At 36.7% G+C, this 25,299-nt stretch overlaps 1 protein-coding gene across 1 annotated transcript; it reads left to right on the top strand.

Annotated features, from left to right (window-relative positions):
• Nucleotides 1-1,219: 1,219 nt before the first annotated feature.
• On the top strand, nt 1,220-24,587 carry TMEM33 (transmembrane protein 33). Its single transcript, XM_074229534.1, is given in 8 exon segments — nt 1,220-1,243; nt 1,246-1,266; nt 6,111-6,205; nt 6,714-6,901; nt 8,220-8,287; nt 11,041-11,174; nt 15,393-15,476; nt 22,836-24,587. Coding segments are annotated over 8 exon segments (744 nt in total). The 3' UTR covers nt 22,966-24,587.
• The last annotated feature ends 712 nt before the right edge of the window (nt 24,588-25,299 follow it).

Raw genomic sequence — 25,299 nt, 5'->3', positions numbered from 1 at the left:
GTCTCATTCCCAGTAGCTCCCGCCCCCTCGCGACTCCGTTCTCCGTGGCCCCGCCCTTCTCGGCTCCGCCCCCCGCGGCCTCTTTCCCAGTAGCTCCGCCCCCGCGGCCCCGCCCCCTAGCGGACTCCGCCTGCCACCCACGCTGCCTTTGCCTCTCGAGACCCGCAGTTCAAACCCCGCCTCCTCCAAGAAGCATTTTTTTCGTCTCCCCAGTTGCACCCCCTTCCAAACCATCTTGTTTTAACTCCTCCTTATAGGATTGTATTTTATAGTCATGCTGCATTTTTTTACTTGCACTTAGGTGTCTCTCCCTAACTCCCCTCCCCCCCACCAAACGCCTTTCATTCATTGCAATGTCTCCAGCACTGAGTAGAGTCTCGGCACTTTATACCTTGCTGAAGGGGTTGGTTGATCGGTCATCCTCTAGAGTAGAAAAAAGGACCTGGGCTTATTCCGGTCCTTATTCCCTATATGGCCTGTCAAATAATTTGCTTACGTCGCTTCCAAGAGCCCCTCTAGCCCTTAAATTGCATTATTCTCCTTTAGGCTCTCTGGGGTCTGCGAGGAGAGGAAAGGGGAATGGTCCGTTACTCTGTTCTCTCACGCTCCGCCTTGGGGACCGGCAGAGCCCCGGAGAGAAGCGGCGGGAACAGAGCCGTGGATTTAGGATCGGGGGAGCGAATTCAAATTCTGCCTCCGCCAACTGAAGCCACTCGGCTTCCATTCCCTCATCTAGGCCCTCTACCAGCTCTAGAGCTAAGCGCGTGAGCTCCGTTTCCGGGCGGAGGGGCGCTAAGGGGCCGCACGCGGTCCCGTCGGAGCCCGGCGGGGCTTCCCAGCAGCGGGGCCAGAGCCCAGGCCGCGTTTCCGGTCGCGCGTGAGGGGTCGCCGCGTCCCCGGATGTGAGGCAATCACTTCCGGGTGGCCGAGCTTCCGCGGCTGCGGAGGTCGGAGCTGCCGCCGGCTGGCCGGAGCGGAGAGTGGGCCTGCCTGGGCGCTCGGAGCCGCCTCCGCCGCCCCCACGAACCTGACGCTAGGGGCGGGACAGGTACGTCCGCCCGGGCCCGGGCTGGCGGGAGGCCCCTCGGCGAGGGCCCCCGGGGGCGGGCCGGCCGGAGTGGGCCGCGGGCGCGGGGGTGGGGCCGCCCGGAGCCTGACCCCCGCCGCGTGCTTCTGCTCTTTCCTGCCGCAGGGCCTCCCTCTCGCGAGCTTCTCCCTCATGGCGGACTCGAGCCCGAACGGCCCCCCCAAGGGGCGGGCGCCGTGGTGAGTACTCGGGCTTCGGCAGGGGAGGGGGCCCAGTCGGCGCGCGGAAGCGTCGGGACTTCTGGGCTGGCAGGGCGGGTGGGGGCTCGGCACGGGGCGCCGGGGGGGGGGGGGGCGGGAGGGGAGGAGGAGGAGGAGGAGGAGGAGGGGAAGACTGGAGGAAGTGGAGGAGGGGGGCAGGAGGAAGAGGGGGCCAGGAGGAAGACGGGACGAAGTGGAGGAGGGGGGCAGGAGGAAGACTGGAGGAGGAGGAGGAGGAAGACTGGAGGAAGTGGAGGAGGAGGAGGAGGGGGCAGGAGGAAGACGGGAGGAAGTGGAGGAGGGGGGCAGGAGGAAGACTGGAGGAAGTGGAGGAGGGGGCAGGAGGAAGAGGGGGGCAGGAGGAAGGAAGTGGAGGAGGAGGAGGAGGAAGACTGGAGGAAGTGGAGGAGGAGGAGGAGGGGGCAGGAGGAAGACTAGAGGAGGAAGAGGGCAAGGGAAATAAGCTAGGAGAAATAGGGAAGAAAAGCAAGAGGGTAGGAGGGGGGGGAATCTGCTGGAAAGACCATTGGGTTTAGGGTAAGAGATTGCTCCCTTCCTTGGAACCCTGCCTCTGAACTTCGTGTGTGAACTTCAAGTTGGGCCTTTGAAAAGTGGGGTTAAAACCGTACATGTTCTTTATGGCTCCAAAGTATTAGATCCTAGGTTTAGGACCGAAGGGGATCTTTCTTACCTAGTCGACTTAGTCCCTCATGGTACCTATGATATCCAGAGTCTAGAGAGATTAAGTGCTTGGAGACCGCTAAGATAGTGGATACTGCTATATATATACTACTCTGATACTGAGTTCAGATCCAACTTAGAAACTTGACAAGCTTGGGCACATCATTTAGCCTCCATTTGCCATCGGTGAAGGAAGTGGCAAGCCATGAACATACATGGTTGAGGAAGAAAGGAACAGGACTGAACATTAAAAGTACAAAAGGTTTCACTAGGGGCCAGAATCTGAACCCAGGTAGTCTTGACTTCCAAATCCATCACTTTTTGATATTGTCTCTCTACTAGCAGCGTTCAGCTCCCCTTTTTCAAAAATTCCATTCTTCCTGAGAAACTTTGGATTTGAGTGATGTCTTCAAGGTTTTTGATATAAAAGTTACATCATATTAGATATTCCTCTGAGTAGAACAAAAGCATCTTGAGTTTGAAATACTACCCCTTGGAGGAAAAGTTTAACTACTTTAAGAGGAAGTTATATCAAGACCTTTCAATAGCATCTTAAATGTCTGCCTTTCCCACTTTAAAGTCTTCATTTGTTTTTGTTTTGTTGTTGTTGTTGTTGTTGTTGTTGTTTTAGGTTTTTGCTAGGCAGTGGGGTTCAGTGGCTTGCCCAAGGCCACACAGCTAGGTAATAAGTGTCTATGGTCATATTTGAACTCAGGTACTCCTGACTCCAGGGCTGTGCTCTATCCACTGTGCCACCCAGCCGCCCCTAAGTCTTCATTTGTTAAAGAAATGATAATTTATAACAGGGGTGACAAAACTTAAAAGAGACAAGTGTCTCTAAACCATACATAAAGGTCCTTTTGGAGTCATAATAACTTAGAAAACCATTCACAGTTTATATATTTCTGATTAAAATCAAATAGTAATTATAGTTTAAACTTGGTCACATTTTACTCTGTAGTGTCAGTGGGCTTCATTAGGGCCTCAAACCACTGAACTTATCTTCAGCATAAATACAGGATTTTTCAAAAGTCTTATTGAAATTTTGAGCTATTAAAACTTAAATTAATCTAGTCTTTACCATCTAAGATTTGTTTTCTAAAATTAATAAATCTTTTATAACTTTCCAATTCTCCCACTACATTGGCGGGAAAGACAAAACAATCCTTTGTAATAAATATGCATAATCAAAACATGATCCTGTTACTGATATTGTATAAATTCTCCTGTTTCTGCTAATTCATCAGTTTATACAACTTTAGAATTTTCCTTATGATACTAATATTATAATTTATATTATTTTGGTTCTACTCAATTGATTTTCAGGATGATTGGACCTATTTTCAGTTATACCAGTGTATGTGTGCCTGCTTTCGCATAGCCCCTCCCAACATATATCATTTTCTTTTTTTTTTAGCTTTGTTGATTTGATAGGTGTGGGATGAGAACTCAAAAATTGCTTTAATTTTTATTTCTTAAATTATTTGTGATATAGAACATATTTTTTCATTTTGCAATTTATAGCCTGGCTTTCTTTCCTTGAGAACTGTTTGATCATATCTTTAGACAATTCTTAATGGGGAATGACTCCTAATCTTAAACATTTGAATCAGATCCTTGTAGATATTGAGAATGAGAACTGTTAAAGGGAAACCTGTTATAAAGATTTTTTTCAGTTTTTTGATATTTAATCTTTGTTTCATATGTTTATGTAAAAGTTTTTAAGTTTTATGTAATCAAAATTATCTATTTTATCTCCTGCGATCTTTTGTAATCTCTTATTTGGTTATAAACATAGATTGGATAGGTAAACTTTTTCCATTTCTCTTATTTGTTTATGATGTTACCTTCTATCTATATCTGTCATAAAATTTATTGATTGAAATTGTTTGTCTAAATCAAATATCTATCTAGTTTTCCCAGAAGATTTTATTAAATAAGTGAATTCTTAGTCAAGTATTTGGGAAGAATGCTTTGTGTTTACTGAAACACCAAGCTACTCAATTCCTTTGATTCTGTGTCTTGTGTAATTATTCTGTTCTACTGATTGATCTATTTTTTAACTTAAAACCAAATTTTTTTTGAGGAAACTTTTCAAATATGCCAAACAGCTAGTTATCCCTTTAAGTGTAAACTAGTAACTTTAAAAAAAAAAGGTTGTTCCAAATTGTCACTATTCTAGAATATTAAAAAGTAAAATACTCAGAGAAGTGGGGTTGTAAACCATAAGTAGCGTTTTAGTTTGTTGTGCCTATTAGAGACAATTAGGTGGCATAGTGGATAGAAATTAGGAATATCTGAGTTTGGATTTTACCTCCGATAGTGGCTATGTGACCCTGAGGAAATAACTTGACTTCTGTTTTCTTTTCTTTTTTTTTTTTATTAAAGATATTTGAGTTTTACATTTTTCCCCCAATCTTGCTTCCCTCCCCCCTCCCCCCACAGAAAGCACTCTGTCAGTCTTTACTTTGTTTCCATGTTGTACCTTGTTCGAAACTGGGTGTGATGAGAGAGAAATCATATCCCTAAAGAGAAGAGAAGTCTAAGAGGTAACAAGATCAGACAATAAGCTATCTGGGTTTTTTTCCCCTAAATTAAAGGGAATAGTCCTTGCACTTTGTTCAAACTCCACAGCTCCTTATCTGGATACAGATGGTACTCTCCTTTGCAGACAGCCCAAAATTGTTCCCGATGGTTGCACTGATGGAATGAGCAAGTCCTTCAAGGTTGAACATCACCCCCATGTTGCTGTTACGGTGTACAGTGTTTTTCTGGTTCTGTTCATCTCAGCATCAGTTAATGCAAATCCCTCCAGGTTTCCCTGAAATCCCGTCCCTCCTGGTTTCTAATAGAACAATAGTGTTCCATGACATACATATACCACAGTTTGCGATTGGCTTCTGTTTTCTAATGGGTAAAATGGGTAATGCTAAAAATGGGCAGCCAAGTGGTACCATGGGTAGAGTCATCCTCAGATCCTACCTGTGTAACCCTAGACTAACTTCAGTTTGCCTCACTTTCGTCATCTGTATAATGGGAATAATTAGAACACCTCCCTCCCAAGCTTGTTAGAGGATCAAATTAAACAATTATAAAGTGCTTTGTAACAGGGCCTGGCATGTAGTAAGCACAATATAAATGTTATCTACTCAGATTTTAACAGGATTGTGAAGATCAAAGGAGAGAATATATGTAAATTGCTTTACATCTTAACAATTACTATTTTCCTTTAATCTATCTTCCTATTTTTTGTTAGAAATTGAAAAAGTGTTATGAAGTAAACATACAATTTTTATCAATGGGATGGGATGAAAATTTAAATTCACTTGTGATATGCCAAAAAATAAACATTAGATTTAAGATAGGTTTTTGAATGAGGGAAGAAAGAAGTGTAGGTAAACAAGACTAACATTTGTAAATGTGGCTACAGAAGTATAAATAGCCACAAAAGAAAGGGAATTTGGGATTTTTTAAGTGAAGGAAGATACAGACAAAGAGTTGGGGAATGGCAGATTGAAGTCTGGGAAGTGTCCATATACTTTTTACAAAATAATATAAGAGGATGATGACAAACTTTAGATAATGAAGATCATATTGTTAAAGAGAACTAAACTAAGATTTGATTACTATGGAGAGTCCTGGAAATGCTACTGAGCGTTTTTGATTTGCAGAAAAATTGTAAGATTTTTGTAAATCTTTGTAAGATTTGTTTGACTGAAACTGTACCTGGTGTTAATGTCTTCCATATTGTTTTCAAAATCTCTAATAATATGTCTATATTTTTTCTGAATGTAATTCTTAGTGTAAATTAAAAAAATTTAAAACATGAATATTACATGAATTATAGAAGAGGACTTTTGGTCTTTGTTAAAAATTGTTATCTACTGCTTGCCAGTTTTATTTATTTCTAATCTGGTTTTCTCTGTTTAGAAGTAATAATATCTGAGAATCCCTGTAATATGAAATTTGTCTCATCTTGATACACTCATACAAACTTATTGAATGAAATATTTTTTTTAAATTGAAAGATTCCTTGCATGATTTTACAAGGCTTTTAGCAAAAGTATCCTAATAGAATGAAATTTTCAGGTTAAATTTACTTAAAGTTTTCTTAATTTTTCCTTTTTTTTTTTTAAATATAGCAATTTATGATGACCAATAAGCTGGACACGGCAATGTGGCTTTCTCGATTGTTCACGGTTTATTGCTCTGCTTTATTTGTTCTTCCTATTCTTGGGTATGTATGTATTGTGCCTGTTATATTTTGCATATTTACTTAGGTCATGAATTTGACAAGGATTTATAGAAGACAGCTATTTACAAAGAATTTCTAGGTATCTTTGGGAATTCAAAGATGAGCAAACCAATCCCTGCTTAAAAATCTGGTCGTTTGAAATTGTGGGACATTTTTTCTTTAATATTTGTGAAAGCTTTTGCTATACAAGGCTTTTATCAAAAGTGGGTTTGGTAGAGCCAGCTAATGCGTTTGGGCTGTTAAAACTTTTAGTTTTATTAAATGGTTAGGTTAGAATGACTCCTTTATAAATCTGATAGCTGATTGGCATTTGTATGAAGTGATGCTGCTCTTGATAATATCTGAGGAATATTTATAAAGTAATCTCTCATCTGCAAGTGGTAAGCAGTGGATTTGAGTGTTGTGTAATTCTGATGCAATTCCCCAATGAGGAAGATTCCTGGTGGTTGTTTGTGTTCTATGAAATTTTTTTTCCTCTGGTTATTTACAGGTTGCATGAAGCAGCCAGCTTTTATCAGCGTGCTTTACTGGCAAATGCTCTCACCAGTGCTTTGAGGCTACACCAAAGATTACCACACTTCCAGTTAAGCAGGGCTTTCCTGGCCCAGGCTTTATTAGAAGACAGCTGCCATTACCTTTTGTATTCTCTCATCTTTGTCAACTCTTATCCAGTTACAAGTATCCTTGTCTATAATTTTTACCTTGAACTTTAACTATATGTTCTTTGTGACAGGGCTTAACAAACCGTAGATGCTAGGTTTCATGGATCTAATTAATATGCATTCATCTCAACTAATATTTCCCTTAGTTACAGGATAGAAAAATGTGAATGTATGAATTTGAGTTTCATTATTATACCTCATTTGTTAGAATTTAGGAACATTCAAGTTGGTGCTAGTTCCTCCTAGGGTTCTAAAGAATTAGATGTCTGTGGTCTTTTGCCAGTTAATTTGTTCCAGGAAGGTTCATCCACTAGGTCCTGATTCTATTCTCCTCCCCTAGCTCAGAGAAAACTCAGTGACATTTTTAGGCAGCTAGGTGGCAAAGTGGACAATCGTGCCACACCAGCAGTCAAATCCTGGGTTCAAATCCATCCTCATATAGCTGTCTGACCCTGGGCAAGCCACTTAGCCCTCTTGATCTTAGTTTTCTCATCTGTAAAAAGAGCTGGAGAAGGAAATCACAAGCTATTCCAGTATCTTTGCCAGAAAAACCCTGAAATAAGGTTATGGAGATTTGGGCATGACTAAACAACAGTAACAAATAGTATAATCTGAGCTAGTATGATATTTCATTGACTTGAAAATCTGTACTAAGGGTAAATGAGAAAGCTGAGTAGCTTTATTAAGTTGACCGATAAACAAAGAATTCCTGTGATTTTTGTTTGTTTTGTTCATTTTTGTTCACAATTAGACTTCTTGTTTCTCTGGATTAGTCAACTTATTCTTGAGGTCAACTAGGTTGACATAATAGAATGTTGCTATTCAGTCATTTTCACTCTTATCTCTTATCACCCCATTTGGAGTTTTCTAGGCAAGGACACTGGAGTCGTTTGTCATTTCCTTCTCCAGCTCATCTTAGAAATGAAGGAACTGTCATACCTAGTTGCCCTTGTGATAGTTAGCTGTATCCTACACTGAAACCATCCTTGGATAAAAAGGTCTTTTAAGGCACTCAAGGAAGTATATGTCATTTTATTGATCATTGGAGACCAAAAAACCTTTGACATGAATACGACTTTAAGAGAATTATTATATCTACTATAATTTTTCTTTTTTTATAGATGCCAATGTTTAATTTAGTTATAAAAAAGATTAAGCAATACCAATGTACTCAAATTTTGTATAATCAAGGTTTCTGTTTCTATACCAGTTTCTATTTTTTTTTCCCCTTCAGCTCTGGATAGGATGACAGTTTGAATATATTTGGCTGAAGTATAAGTTTTCTTAAAAGTATTTGATGAATCTTAAATATTCTCCTTAATTCCTGGATTCAGTGAGTATCTTTCCTGTCTTGTTATTCTCCTTACTTCATGCTGCTACGTATACAAAAAAGATTCTTGATGTAAGTACTTTGATAAATTTTTTAAATCTTGTGTTATGGTTAAATTTTTTTCTATTTAAGAATACTAAGTTATTTTGGTAATTAGGATAGCAAGCAAATTTCTCTACTCATCTATCTTTACTACTAAATTATGTGATTATGGTTTTAATTCTGGCTTTTTCATGATTGGTGTTGAGAAAGTGACAATTTTTGTTTTGTTCTAAAACTATTTTTTTTCAAAGTTCTAGTTTCTTTTGAACCCTTATTCTATTCTTTCCATGATTAGAATTCTTTATATATTCCTGTTTAGGCTTGCTTCTTTTTTTTTCCTCTCTTATTGGTGGAGAATGACATAAAACTGGCATTTTTATGCCTATTTTATGACATAAATACTCTAAAACGAACAAGGGTCTAATTCCTATATTGTATTGAGGATTTTTCCTTATTTTTGTGGTCACGATAATTCTACAAAAAGTATGGTAATTGAACTGGGTAATTTCTTAGTGTTTAAGATTTTTGTTGTTACTTTTTAAAATCTGGTCCTGTGGTTTGATTGATGTCAAGAATACCCAGTTTAGAAAACTTCCTTCACCAATGAACTTTGAATTCATTTGTAAATTGAATCTTAAGAGTGTCATCTTGGTGTTCTGAGAACTTAAGTGACTTGTCCCTTATCATACGTGTTCAGGATTTGAACTTTTTTTTGTGACTCCAAAGTAAGCCTTTTATCCATTGACTTTTATGCATGGTGCTATGTAAACCTTAAATTACTTTATAGAGTGAGATAGTCTTATTTACACACTTGACCAGCAATATTGTCACTTTTTTTAAGAAAGATTTTATTTGAGTTTTACAGTGTCCCCCCCCCCCCAATTCTTGCTTCCCTCCCCCACCCCCACAGAAGGCATTCTGTTAGTCTTTACATTGTTAAAATGGTATACACTGATCTCAGTTGAATGTGATGAGCGAGAAATTATATCCTGGGGTGGCTAGGTGGCGCAGTGGATAAAGCACCGGCCTTGGAGTCAGGAGTACCTGGGTTCAAATCTGACCTCAGATACTTAATAATTACCTAGCTGTGTGGCCTTGGGCAAGCCACTTAACTCCATTTGCCTTGCAAAAACCTAAAAAAAAGAAAAGAAAGAAATTATGTCCTTAAGGAAGAAAAATAAAGTATGAGATAGCAAAATTACATAATAATGGGTTTTTTCCCCCTAATTTGAAGTTAATAGTCTTTGGTCTTTGTTCAAATTCCACAGTTCTTTCTCTGGATACAGATGGTATTCTCCATTGCAGATACCCCAAAATTGTCCCTGGATGTTACATTGATGGAATGAGCAAGTCCATCAAGGTTGATCATCAACCCCCATTGCTGTTAGGGTGTACAATGTTTTTCTGATTCTGCTCATCTTGCTCAGCATCAGTTCATGCAAATCCTTCCAGGCTTCCCTGAATTCCCATCCCTCCTGGTTTCTAATAGAACAATAGTGTTCCATGACATACCTATATCATAGTTTGTTAAGCCATTCCCAAATTGAAGGACATTCACTTAATTTCCAATTTTTTGCCACCACAAACAGGGTTGCTATGAATATTTTTGTACAAGTGATGTTTTTATCCTTTTTCATGATATCTTCAGGGTATACACCCAGTAGTGGTATTGCTGGATCAGAGGGTATGCACATTTTTGTTGCCCTTTGGGCATAATTCCAAATTGCTCTCCAGAAAGGCTGGATGAGTTCACAGCTCCACCAACAATGTATTAGTGTCCCAGATTTCCCACATCTCTTCCAATGTTGATCATTGTCCTTTCTGGTCATATTGGCCAGTCTGAGAGGTGTAAGGTGGTATCTCAGAGATGCTTTAATTTGCATTTCTCTAATAAGTAATGATTTGGAGCAATTTTTCATATGTATTGTCACATTTTGAAGCAATATAACCGTGATCTTAATTTGGTTAAGGAAATCAACTTTGTATATTAATTTGTTGTCACCTGAAGGGAACAGAAAAGATCATTTAAAATATTAATATAAAAAATTTTTTCAGAAATTCTTGGGGTTTGATTTTGGTTAACTTTTAAAATATAAAATTCCCTAAAACCACAATAAAACCTAAAGTCACAGGTTCTTTTAGAAGTTATTTATTTTGAAGTTTATGGACATTATAAGATAGTTGAGGGTTATGGATCTAAGTAAGATTGTCTTGGGCAAAAGACACATTAGAAGTAATACTGATTGTTGTTAATTTATACTAAAATTTTTTGAAAGTATCATTCTCTGATTTCTACATAGTTGGCATCTGTTTGTGTGTTTCTATATGCATGTGTATATTTATGTGTGTATATATATATATGTGTGTGTGTATATATATATATATTTATTTAAATTTTTGTTGGTGATATTTCATTTTTTGAACCACGTCATTTTCCAATAAGCTACTCCTCTTATAGACTCTTTGTTTATAACAAAATTGTTAAGCAAAACAAGTTTATATGTGACTTTAAAGGACACCACATCTAACAACCTGTAGTTTACCATCTCCTTCCTAAAAGTGTGGAAGTGTATAGTCTTCTTTACATTATTAAATAAATTGCGACTTTTGTTGTCTTGATTCTATTTTCCTTTGCTTTGTATTAGTCCATATAATTTTTTTGGTTGGTTGTATTTGCTACCACATCTGGAATTTTGCTGTCAAAAAATAAGAAAAGAATTTTGGAATCAAATAACATTTTACAGTTTCTAATGCAATTATGATTTGTTTCTTTACTTTTTAAGGCAAAGGGTTCAAATAGTTTGCCTCTCCTGAGATCTGTTTTGGAAAAATTGAATGCTAATCAACAGAATATTCTGAAATTTATTGCATGTAATGAAATTTTCTTGATGCCTGCTACAGTTTTTATGCTTCTCAGGTAAGAATACAAGCACTTCATTTGAAGCATTATTTTTAGGTTAATGATATTAGGTAATGGATAAAAATAGGTTACCGTGTTACTGTTGCATTCAGTGAACAAAATGCTCATTAGGTATCCACTGTGTGTCAGCTGTTATGATAAGGTGTTTGGGATACAAAGACAGAAATAAAATGGTCTCTGCCCTGGATGAACTTGCGTCCTATGTGCACCTATGTAGTATGTGCCTTCTTTTTCATTCCTTTGGGTTAATTTCCACAAAAGAGATTGAGAGATTCTGTGATTCAGAGTCTTGTTTCTTTGAAGCTAATACATTCTTGTTTTAATGTGCTCTTGCGAGCCCATTTATTATTCCCCCCCCCCCCCAAGGAAATGATGTTCACTATTACCCACTGATACATTATCTTTTCAAATACCTGAAAACTATTCATTTCTCCTTCAATCTCTTTCAAACCAAGTGATAACCCAGGAAGGAGGCTTGGATAGGAAGTCTGCAAACAGGTTCTTGTCTGTTTCTGCCACTTACTAGCTATGTGACTTCAGGTAAATCTTTTCATGAATTTAAGAAATTTCATTCACCCATTATATTAATGCCTATTATATGTAAAACTCTAGGTGGTGACACAGTGTTGAGCTTCATTTATTTCTTCCTCTTCACTTCAGTTCAAAAAACATTTGTTTGTATATTCTGAAGAAAAGTCCCTTATCTGGAGGAAATTTAAGATTACATCTTTCTAGTTCTAAGATTTCCTAATTCTTAGGCCTGGTTACTTTTTTCTATGAGTTGTTTCATTTTTTTAATGGGTATAAGTTATGCTGTCAGATAAGGCAATTAGTTTAGCTTGAGCCTGTGCCAAATTTCCAAATCTAAAAATATTTTGCTTAATAAATAGCAGGATTTAAGGTGTCATTTATAGCAGATCAACTTTTGAGTAGTTAAACCATGTTTTTTCATTTCATATAAAGTAGAAAGATGCTCTACTAACCTGTCTCTCTGGTTTATGTTCTGTCATTGTCTTCCTATCCCATAAGAAAGGAAATAAATTCTAATTTAACATCTCTTATGTACTGCACACAGTCCTAAGCACTTTACAAATACTGAGTTATCTTGATGAGAATCTATGCTGAGTAATATTGTGATTTTTTTACTAAGAATATGATATTTAGCCCATTAATGAAGGACTTGCTAATCAGTATGTTTCCTTGATCATGCTGCTAATCTCTCTCACACACTAAAAGATAGAGAGAATACAAGATTCTAATGTGCTTCTTCTTTGGCGACAGCATGTATTTGATTTAACATAGTAAAACAACATTTTATAAGGTCTCATTCAAAGGGATGTGTTTATGTATATATGTGTGTAAAAGTTATATATATTTACATATGTTAACATAGTGGTAGGTATTACACTGTTATGGAAAAAATTTTTTTGCAAGGCAATGGGGTTAAGTGACTTGCCCAAGGTCATACTGCTAATTATTAAGTGTTTGAGATTGGATTTGAACTCAGGACCAGTGCTCTATCCACTGTGCCATCTAGCTGCCCTTCCACTATGAAAATTTGATGAATCTGTGATCTTAATGATTAGGTCTTTCATCTAGAATTGCAGATTGCAGTCCATTCATACCTTTCCTTTTTTGCTCACTCTTATCTACATCCTCCTCTAAATCTACCATACAAAATCCAGGATATGGTCATCTAATAGGTTGGAGACATTTTAGATCTCTTGGTTATTGTGTAGGTACTATTGTTAGAGCATGAAAGTTATCCACTTTTATCTCTCTTGATAGATGATTTACCCGTTTTCTATTCCAGTCCACATTTGTGATCTCTTAAACTACTTCTATTCAGTTCTTTGTTGATAATATGGTACAGTCTACTTAGAACTATTACTGTATGTTTCTCCTTTGTTCTTTGAATGACTCAGCTTTAATGCTTAGGTATCTGTGCTATTCTGTAGTTTAAAGTCATAGAATATTCTCACAGAAATGTTGCTGTTATATTTGGTTTTGATTTAGAGAGAAATTTGATATTAAAATCACTGAGCAATAAAATTTGAATGGAATTTGGTCAATTCTCGGTCAAGTTCATTGTCCTTTTGCAGACTCTCACCAAAGTATACGTATTGATTAATAAACTTTAGGGACTTTGGATAGCTGACATTTTTCATCCATTTGGTTTTTCTTTACATAGACTGAGCCCTTTTGAATGATTATAGATGATATTTTGCAGATAATGCAGTCATTGTTGTGGGAATCTCTTCATTTTAGACTGTGCTGGATGTTTTGCATGACAGTGGAAAATAACCTTTGGCAGACATACATACATTTCCCTTTTTATGTCTTACTAGATTGCAATAATTAAATCAAATAAAATCTGTTACATCTTTCAAGGAATTTTATATGATTTTAATACATGCTTGGGAGACAGTTTTTGAATGAGACCCTTTAACATGGTATTTGACAATGTCAAATTGAATTCCCCCCCTTTTTTTTTCAATTACCACACAGTGGAATCTTCTGTTCTCTCTACCTTTAAGTATAAAAATTGTAATCCACTATAGAATATTGTTTGTAAAATCCTATCCTTGTCTCATTTTTCTTCTAAAATATGTGTGTGAATTATTTCTCATTAAAATTTTGTAGATATTTGAGTTGCTTTTCTCTTGATCTTTTTTTTTAAGTAATAATGTCATTTTTTTCATGTGTTATGCAGATTCCCCTCTTTGAGATATTGTGAGAATCAGTTCCTCCATGCTTTAAAACTTAGTCAATTTAAGATGCTTAGTCTGGTCCATCTGCTTTTCTCTGACTTCCCCCCCCTTTTTTTCAGCTATTTCTGTCATCTCATATGTCATATCAAGAATTATGATATTAGCATCCAAATATGGTGGCCTGTCATTGACAAGGAAAATAGTTCATTATAGAAATCTTTAAAATTTTGTCTTCCATTTTTATTTATTGTTGTGATAGCACTATCTTTTGTAATCTTTTGCAATTTTTATGTTTTTACAAATGAGTTTATTGGTGTCCATATATCTGGTAAGGAAATAAGTGTTTAGATTCTTTTGGCCTTATTGTGGCTAATGCTTTACATTGGTTAAACTTTTATAGAAATTCTGCTAGTCCCTATAAGTGTCTATTTATCAATTTCCCATTTTTCTTTCTTTTTGAAAGTTTTGTGCTTTAAGTATTATTTATGATGTCTTCGCATCACAGTTATTTCCATCATTGCCTCCCCCTCCCATCATAGTCATTTCCTTATGATCAAAAGAATTAAACAAAAGCATCTTATTCAGAGACAATATTTAGACTGGGGATATATTAAATCAATCCAGATAGACCCCTATAAGGAAGATATGTTTCATTACTTCTTTGGGATCTTCATCAGATTTTTATTTTTTTGAGTGAGCATCTTATTTACATTTTATAGACTCCATTGTTTATTCTTTTGCATTAAAAAATTGTTTAAAAAGATCAGTTTAAAACTGTTTTGATTCCATAGCATTATTTTTTCAATTTTATTCTTTTACTTTGGTGTTGATTTTGATCTTTAATTTAGGAAGTTGATGGTTTCATTGTTCATGGACTAGTTAGTCAGGAGAGAATACTCACATCAGTGCCCAGTTAATTTCGTGCATAGATGATTTGTTTTTGTGTTTGTTGTTATTCAATAATTGTATGCCTAGCATCCTTTGTAGTCATAATATAGAAGCATAAACTTCCTGTGTGGTCTGTGAGACTGCTTTCTTTCAGTTCTTGATCCAGAGTTATTTTCCATTATTTTTCATCATCTACCCCAGCACCTTTGCCTAGAATTTACCAAGTATTATAGTGTATGTTGATTTGCATAATCTGTAGTTTTAATGATTTCTTTGCACAGTTTTCCCACCTCATCATCCTCTGCAACATGTTGATAGCTATACAAGTTATTCTAGTTATTTTTACAGTGTCATTTTTGCTCATGTTCTTCATAAGTTCTATAATATGAGATAGCCAAATATCTCATGAAACGATTTTTCTGGCTGTTTTGGATGCCTGATAAAACCAATTCTGCCTACTCTTTCACTGACCTCGCCAAGGCAAATATGTGTGAACTCTTCTCCAATCAGAATATGTTGAAATGTGAGGATACAGGTGAAATGTTTTATGATGAAATAGAGTGAATTTAATTATACTAAATATTCACTACATTTGTTTCTGGTTGTTTTATTGTAGTGGTCAAGGAAGCTTACTTCAGCCTTTCATATACTACAGATTTCTTACTCTGCGTTATTCCTCCCGAAGAAATCCATATTGTCGGTAAGTTTAACATTTTGTAATCATTAGTTTTTATAAATTCTCTGATTTAACACACAGATGTCATTAGAAATAGTTGGAATTTGCTCTTAAAGAAAATTTTAACATATTTTTATTGTGCAAGGGTGACTTGTAATGTTAACTACACAATATATTTACAGTCAAAGTGCCATAAATAGCCTTATTATGCCCTGGATTCTTAAAGAAAGTTTCAGCAGCACAAACTCTGACTGGTTCTTCCAAACTTGAAAATCTTCTATGTGTACATCTTTTTTTTTTTCTTTCAGGTTTTTGTAAGGCAAATGGGGAAGGCCACACAGCTAGGTAATTATTAAGGCTAGATTTGAACTCAGGTACTCCTGACTCCAGGGCCAGTGCTCTATCCACTGTGCCACCTAATCGCCCTTATGTATACATCTTGCAGTGAATTATGTGCCAGTTCTTGGTTGGACAACAAGATTTAGAGAGGCTCATCACTAGGTGGTAGGTTATCATGGGGTGAATATTTTTGGCCACAGGAACTGACAAAGACTTTGCTAAGCTGTGTTAGTGAAGGGAGCATCCACAAACACTAGTGGTAAAATCAGGGATCTTGCAGAGGTCTGTCTGAAGTATCACATTTGTTCAGTCTGAAACCAAAGCAACAAATATAAACCTCATTTATCCACTATATGAGAGAACTTGGGCTACAATGTAAGGATGATGAGACAGTTCCCAGCGGGGGGGGGGGGGGGGGGGGGGGTGCTTCTAAAGTATGTATAGTTGAAAAGAATAAACCACACGTGTGAAAAGTCAGCTGACTGTATTATATAGAAATAGCTGCTGAGACAATATAAAGGATGTTTCACATCCATGTGTGATGAATTACTAGTGAATAGTATAGGCAGTGATTGCTACAGGAGCTAAGAGAGGAAATTATTGTGGACTCTAGAGCTTGGGGGATGGGATTCTTCAGAAAGAGGAGAAAATTGCCTGGGCCCGAAGATACACAAAATTTAGTTGAGGAGAGAAGAAAAAACATTGGTAGTGAAAGGAAAATAATGTGAAAAGATGGAGGGAGGAGAAGACAAGATTTGTTTAGAGGGACAGTAGGGAGACTTTTCTGTTTGGAGCAGGGTTCAGGAAGCTGAGAAGTTAGAAAGAAAACTGAAAAGTTAAGTTGGACTCAGACCGTGTGAAATACTGAATGTCAAGTTCAGAAGTTCAGGTTTACCCTCTGGGTATGTAGGATTTATTTAAAGAATCTGGGAAGGGATGTAGTTTTGAGGCTGAAAGAACCTAGTTACTAGGACCTGGATGGTGACTTAAGTACTCAGCCAGCTTTACCAAATTGTGGATCATGTACACAGTCCTCCCAGAATGAGGCACTATATCTTCTTAGCCTGGGAATCATATGTTTGTAGACACTTCTGTTGGTGGGTTCATCTATATGGCAATCTCTGCAAGGACCCCCCACTCCCTAGCAGGCAGGGAGTGCCCTAGACTGAGCAGGATTTGGCTGTCTAGGTCTCTTTTCTATCCCCCAGTTTGAGGAAGAAGTTTGCACATATGTGTGTGTGATGAGGGTGAGGAAGAATTCCACCTGACTTTGCCATAACCTGGTAGCTTCTGCAAAAGTTTCCCTTATACCCTGTTGTAGATAAACCTGGTGGGGCCACATGTCAAGCTCCTAAACAGGAGAGGCAGATAGATAAAGGCTTTCAAGTGCTTGAATAGTCTCTCTCATACACGTGATCCTACTCCACAACCCAACATTCACAGTCATGCATCTGGATCTTAGAAAGTGACAGGCTGGAGTCAGATCAGCCAGGGCCCTTAACCTTCATAGGTCTCAGCATCTCCCTCCCACGTTGTTCTGAGGATCTGATGAAATACCTAGCACGGTGCCTGACCCATGCAGCTGTTCCATATGTGTTGATTCCCCTCTTTTGTGATGGCTCTTCCTTCCACTGTCATATAGGTTGATAGACTGAAAGTATTCAAGACCACTGTTCTAGTAGAGTACAGGGCACATTGAAGGAGGCAGGCAGGGGAAAGAGGTGGAGACATCTCTCCACCTAACTATAAGGCAATCAAGATTTGAGCTAACAAACATGGCTAATGTGAAATTGTAACCAAAGTGGTAATATGAAAGATGTCATGGCTTCATTTTAAATCTCTTACTCAACTACTGATGTTGATCTATAATTTTCTTCTTTTAGGGTTTTTTTTTAGGTTTTTGCAAGGTAAATGGGGTTAAATGGCTTGCCCAAGGCCACACAGCTAGGTAATTATTAAGTGTCTGAGGCCAGATTTGAACCCAGGTACTCCTGACTCCAAGGCCGGTGCTTTATCCACTATGCCACCTAGCTGCCCTATAATTTTCTTAAATATTATTTCTCTTAATTTTACATTATTAGCTTGATTATGCTTTCTAACCATAAACCTGTGAATTTGTAAAAATTGTCACCCAAGTTTTTTTATACTTGTTAGTTATATGTCTAAATTCATTAAGCAGACAGTATTTCCCTTGGATAGTCAAGATGTTTTTGTGTTATAGCTTGTTGAACTTTTTTCTGTTGTATTGGCTCTTCCCCCTGAAGAGTTCTCTCTATCTTGTTATGCCAGTATATGACTCCTCTTCCATTTTCCTGACTTAGGGCTCACTCAGCTAGCAGATAGTCTTTGCAAAGCTCCTAATCTGAGCCTTATGAGGCTATTGAACCACTATTGTTACTGGGTTTTGTGAATGTGTGCAGGTCCTTCTTTCTTTGTACTTTCCTTTATTATTGTAGACAATTAAATTTTTTTCCGAAGGTTTCTCTTCTCCAATATCCTGTTTTCTTTAGTAGGCATGCCTTTCTCTATATCCTTTAGTCATTTAGGCACATGAAAAAAATTGTGGTTATATAATGAACTGAAAAAGATTGAGAAGAAAGCCTAGGCTGAAGGAACATTAGCTAATGTCTGCTAATAAACATGCTTAAAGTTTATCTGGAAACAAATTTCTTTGAAAATGCAAGACTGTGGGCAGCTAGGTGGCGTAGTGGATAAAGCACCGGCCTTGGAGTCAGGAGTACCTGGGTTCAAATCCGGCCTCAGACACTTAATAATTACCTAGCTGTGTGACCTTGGGCAAGCCACTTAATCCCATTGCCTTGAAAAATCTAAAAAGAAAAACAAAAAACGAAAATGCAAGACTGTGGGAAAAGACAGCTTATTGAAAACTTCTTAAATATCTATAGATAGGTAGGAAAAATTTACGGTTTTGTGAACTAGAATAGTTTGATATCTTATCAGTAGCATCTACCTCACAGTATTCTTCCAGGGTAAGTTAGAGAAGTTATCAGTAATTTGATGTATGAGCAAATGTATAGATGATCTTTGTGACTTTACCTGAGTTACATATTTGTTAGTTGAACTATGACCAAGACCTAGGTCCTTAATCCAAACTCAGAGATATTTCTAACTGGCTTATACTATAGATATAATAATAAACAATGACATTTTTATAGTATTATAAAGTTTATAAAAAGCACTTAATTTTTTTCGGTTATAGAACAGGTTTTATTTACACATTAAAAAAATGGGAATGCATCTTAGCACTTTACAGTCTGTGTTCCAACTTCATCATTCAATCAAAACTGCTTTCCTAGTTCTAGCAATGATTTTTATATTGCCAAATCCAGTGACTCTTTGTTGTCAATCAGTAAACAGTCATTAAGTGTCTATTCTGCCAAGTACTGTGTTCACCTGGGGACACAAATAGAAAAGTAAGAGCTTGATTTTTTTTTTAAGTTTTTGCAAGGCAGATGGGGTGAAGTGGCTTGCCCAAGGCCACACAGTTAGGTAATTATTAAGTGTCTGAGGCTGGATTTCAACTCAGATAACTCCTGATTCCATGGCTGGTGCTCTATCCACTGTGCCACTTAGCCACCCCAAGAGTTTGATTTTTAAGAGATATACCTTGTAATTGGTGGAGAGGGACACTATTGAGGGCAACTGCTGTCTCTGTCAAGCTGCCTAAGTGTGTTGGGCATTTGGTGGAGGTGGCAGGTGAGAGCTGAGATAGAGGATCCTAGTTTCTCAATCTTTAACTTTTAGACTATCTTTAAGATGTATATTTCTTTCGTCTTTATTTGGACTCCTCCTCTTTGATCACCCCTTAGAAATCTTTGCTAGTTCTTCATTAAGTTTGATTCCACCCAATTTCCTGACTCCTTCATAAATTTCAAACCCATTAGAATAACAAAGCATACCTTGACCTAACCACACCACTTGGCTGTTTAGACATACCACTGAAGCCAGCCATTAAGAAAGCAGCACCAGTAGCATGTGGGCCAGGACTATAAATCACTGAAGGGACATTCCCTAGAGCAGCATCTTTGCACTACTCTTTCTTGCTGTCCTTGGGTGGACTTATGAAGATGTCAAGCTAATTATAATTCATGATCATACATTAACACCCCCCCCCCCCCAAGTGAGCTTTTTGCTATGCAATCTGAGTACTTGCATACCTACTTCCTAGGCTAAGAGAGATCCTCATAACAACAAACTTGCCTGTACTTCAAAATTAACTTACCTTCTTAGACACATAGTACTTCTTGTCCTGTTTATAAGCCCCTAGTTTTGTCCAGCTAGGGAGTGTGGTGCTTCTTCCCCCTCTGTTCTCCTTCACCCCAAAATGTAATTGTTTGGAGACAGTTTGAGTCATCATCAAAGTCATACCCATGAAGGGTGAAAGAGTTCTATCCTGGGATCATCTTCTTTACCTCCCCTGTACTGTTTTATTTGGTGATCTCATCAGTTACCATGGATTGATTCAATTATCTCTAAGCTATGATTCCCAAATCTTTTTATCCATCCCTAACCTCTGTCTCCTGATATCCAAACTTACTCCAATATCTGCCTTGTAGACATCTCAAACTGGATATTTCTTAGGTATCTTAAACTCAATATGTCCAAAATTGAATTTTTATCTTTCCTCCAAAGTTTCCTCTCTTCTAAATTTCCTTATTGTTACTAGTCACCCAGACTTACGACCTAGGATTCCCCATTTTCTCCCCTCTTCTCCCCCTATTCAATTTATTGTTACAACAGTTCTCAAATATGATTCAGTCTCTTCTCTGACACTGTTTCTACCCTGGTAAAAAGCCCTCATCTCTTCACACCTAGATTATAAGGTGCCTAGCGCCTAGTTGATGCCTAATAAATGCTTGTTGATTGACTGGCTTACCTGAGTCCATGGAGAACCAAGAGAATCCTTCCCTTTTCCTCAGGATTAGGTGGTCTTTGTAACCCACCTCACTGTGGGAAGCCTGATGGTTTCCACTGGGCCTGTGTTTCTGTTGACTTCAGCCTCTTGGAGGAAGTTCTGTGTCAGCCATAGTGGTTTCTGTTTATTGTCCGTCCTGTACTCTCTGTCTCCTCTTGCTTCTTGCCAAATCCATACAGCTCCTGTATCTCCAGCAAATGGGTCAGGAGGGAGCCCCTGTATGGACAGCCCCTACCCCAAAGGGAGAAACTAAGGTGATTTTTCAGGTACTGACCAATGCCACATGAAGGTAGTTTGCAGAATAGATTTTACAATTTGAGCAGGCTGCAAAATTTGAAATTAAGCAAATGAGATAGGCTGCAGTGAATTGACTCTGTGACTAATTTGTTAAAAAGTACTTTGTGTACATTATCTCATTTGAGATAATCCTATGAGGGGTGCTTATAAGGTAATTTACTCATTTTGTGGAATAAAACTGAGTCTGATTTCCCAGCTAGTAAAGTGTCAGAAGCACTCTAAACCTTCCAAAATCCTATATTCTATCCAAAATTTTGCTGCCACCTTAGTGTTCATTGTAAAAATATATTGGATTATGGGGTGGCTAGGTGGCACAGTGGATAAAGCACCGGCCCTGGAGTCAGGAGTACCTGAATTCAAATCTGGCCTCAGACACTTAGTAATTGCCTAGCTGTGTGGCCTTGGGGAAGCCACTTAACCCCATTTGCCTTGGGAAAAAAAATTAATATATATATGATTAGATAAAAGATGCCTTTAATTTTTTAAAATTCGTTTTTAATAGTATTGTATTTTTACATATCAAGAAAATTTTTAGCATTCATTTTTTAAAATTTTTTATTTTTTTAAAGATTTTATTTAATGTGAGTTTTACAGTTTTCCCCTAATCTTGCTCAAACCCCCCCCCCCCCGAAAGCAATCTGCCAGTCTTTACATTGTTTCCATGGTATACATTGATCCAGATTGAATGTGATGAGAAAGAAATCATATCCCTAAGGAAGAAACATAAAGTATAAGAGATAGCAAGATTACATAATAAGATATCAGGGTTTTTTTTAATACTAAATTAAAGGTAATAGTCCTTGGTCTTTGTTCAAACTCCACAGTTCTTTCTCTGGATACAGATGGTATTCTTCACTGCAGATTGCCCCAAATTGTCCCTGCTTGTTGCACTGATGGAATGTAGCATTCATTTTTACAAGATTTTTGAATTCCAATTTTTTTCTCCTTTCCTTTATTTTCTTCTTTTGAAAATGGTAGGCAGGACACATAGGTGGTGCAGTGGATAGAGTACTGACTCTGGAGTCCGGAGGACCTGAGTTCAAATCGAGCCTCAGACACTTAATAATTACCTGGCTGTATGACCTTGAGCAAGTCACTTAACCCCATTGTCTTGCAAAAAAAGAAAATGGTAGGCAGTTTGATATGGTTTATTCATGTGCTGTCTGTAAAACATGTTTCCAAATTAATCTTAGTTGTGGTAGAAGGGACAGATCAAAAAGGAAAAAAAAATAAGTAAGAATAAAGTAATTGAAAAAAATGCACTTTAACCTGCATTCAGAGTCCATTGATTCTTTATCCACATGGAAAGCATTTTTCTTCATGCTTCCTATGTACTTGTATTGCATCACAGATAATCATCATAGAATGTTGATGATACTGTACATTGTTTTCCTGGTTATGCTCATTTCATTTTGATGTCTTTAATTTTTATGGGAGGAAAAGCAATAAATAAATAATAAATTCTAAGAGTAATTTTTTTTAAGGAGCACCTTAAATGATATTCTCTAGCATCTATGATGACTAAAATTTCATAGAAATTATACCATTTGAATAGAAAGTCTGATTGATCTTTTGCTTTGCTTTTATTCTCAACCTCACCACTTAACATTAATTAGATGCTTTTAATTTGACCTTTCCCAGGCAATTTTCATAATGTGTGGTGGTGGTATTTTACTGTGTTGTCAGTAGAATGCATATAAGTAACTTTATTTATGAGCGGATGTTTACCATTCATATTTCCTGTTTGTTTTGTCCTTGCTAAAATAATGTTACTTTTAATATTTCTGAAGAAAAATAATCTTATCTTTCAGGACCTTATTTAATGAACTGAGGATTGTTGTTGAACACCTAATAATGAAACCTGCATGTCCACTATTTGTGAGAAGACTGTGTCTCCAGAGCATTGCTTTTATAAGTAGATTGGCACCAACAGTTGCATAGTTTAACATCCAGTTAAATTTTATGTAACATGAACATTGTAAGCAGTTGATACTCTGCAAGTGATTGTAAATGCCAGGTATTAACACTGATTTTGATCCAGGTTGTGTAATTTCTTTTTGTAAAAATGGTTGATTCTATAGTGTGTTAAATCAAGTCTTTTCAGTTTCTGAGAAAAATGTTATTGTGCATATGGTGTAAGTAGGTTTGCATCTTATAAACAAAAGTCTATTAAACTAAGGACAAAATAGTTTAAAACAGTGAAACCATGCCTAACATCATTTATTAGATAAATTTCTTACCCCTTCTCACGCAAAAAGTCACTAAATTTCTTTCATACCAGCTCATAATTAGCTATCCTTCACATGAGATGGAAGTCCCTGATTTAGACCCACAATTAATATTTGTATATGTATTGAGACAGTATTCTTTTTTCCATTTGATAATTTTAATCAAAATAGTGGAAGCTGCATATATTTTAAGACCACCAAAACAAACATACTGATTCTGTGCTATTTTATGAAATAAATTTCTTTAGCCCAAATTTTAGAAAATTGATGACTTTGTCACTGCTTTAATTGTTGGTCCTTCTTTTTCTTGTTAATAACTTGCATAATTTTGACTGAAAAATTCAACCAGTAATTTTGCTTGTGTGGTTGTAAATTTATTTCAATTGAATAACCATTTTGGACAGAGGTCAGTAGGGATATACTGTAAAGTGCAATCTTCCATTCATTTGATTCTTTGACTAGAATTTGTCTAAAACTGAAGAAAATCTTGTTCCTATTTCTTAATACATGTGCTGACACTTCAGGTATTATCTTCATAGAATCTCATAATCTAGATTCTAAACTGCCAATTTTCTTGGTTTCTTAGGCTTGAATTTACATAAAAGATTGCAGCTTTTGACACCACATGAAATCAATGCCTTTAGCTGAAGATTGATTGTAAGCTCAAGTGACTATACTTGGTGACTTATTTTGATAATAATGAAGTTTATGCTATTATAGATTCTGTGTTCATCCAGCAAACCTGATTAAAAAGTTAAATGAGAAAGTTTATATATGGTAACTGATGAAAAAAATATAGTATGTATCCTTTCTCTGTAATAGGCAAATTTTGGAGACTTGGATACAGTATACAACTGTGACTTTTATTTGTATGAATTGTTTAATCCTGTTCATTGAGCCTCACAGAATTCCTTTATAAGACTTATTCTGATTTTTATTACTGTTGCATGATTGGAAAATATTTAAAGTATTGCAAAACTTCAGTGGTCCAAAGTAAGGTATATTAGTTCTTTGTAACTATTTTTTTTTTAATGTGTGCATGTAATTTAAACTATCAAAATGCATTCATTAGTGACTTGTCAGTAACCATCAATCTTTTTGCTCAGCCTGTAGGCACAAAGGCAATGTTTTTGAAATGGTCTAGAATAATTTTGTTTGATTGCTCTTATTTTATTTAATTGAGCTTATTTTAATCAACTATTTATGGAACAATTGGAGAAGCAACTGCATAACACACAGTTGATCTTTTTTTGTGGCTATCCTTATCACTGTATCTGTAATATGATGGTTTTATAACTAAAATTTCTATAGCAATAAAGTGAATGTAAAATTAAATTAACCAGTATGTTCCTTTCTAACTAAATTTTTTTAATTTTTTTGGAAAAATATTCTTTATTAGAACAAGAATTTTTGACAAGAAATAGATTATTTAAAATCTGTGAATAATTTTAATTTTTATTTGTGTTTCATTTCTATCATGAGCATGCTTTATTTCTTAGGAGCTATAATTGAAATATTGTTAAGCAACAGGGACTCTGACTTTGTTTTGAAGATGATTATGATCAAATAGCATGGAAAAAGTTAAAGGTAGTTGTTGATAAAGATTATTATAATATTAAAATCAGAAGTGGTGGTTGTTTATAGCCCAATGCTTGTCAGAACTAATGGTCTCTTGAACACTTGTCTTTGGCAAGGTATAAATCGAGATTAGTTTTTAAATCTTATTTTTATTTACAATAATGACCTTAAACTTCTAGAAAGCAAGTACAAAACTGGAAACAGCTCAGAATGCTAATTTACACAAAAGACTTTTTATCTTCCTTGTGATCACCAAATTTTTAATGTGCTGAAGTACTGCCAATGAGCAACCAACAGAGATAATTTTCTTTAGGAAAAGATGCTTTGTAGAGGCTTCCGATGTGGTCAGATTTTTGTGTTGTCAGCAGTCCCACAGATAGATTTTACTTAATTGCCCTCCATAAGATAATTTTTAATAACTGCATAAATTAGATAAATCTACCTCATTTTCAAAGTAGTTCAGAAGTTG

Source organism: Macrotis lagotis, chromosome 3, assembly GCF_037893015.1.
Source record: "Macrotis lagotis isolate mMagLag1 chromosome 3, bilby.v1.9.chrom.fasta, whole genome shotgun sequence".
Taxonomy (NCBI): Eukaryota; Metazoa; Chordata; class Mammalia; order Peramelemorphia; family Peramelidae; genus Macrotis; species Macrotis lagotis.
Note: the sequence above shows the minus strand (reverse complement) of the source record. Positions and strands in the feature narration are given on the sequence as shown.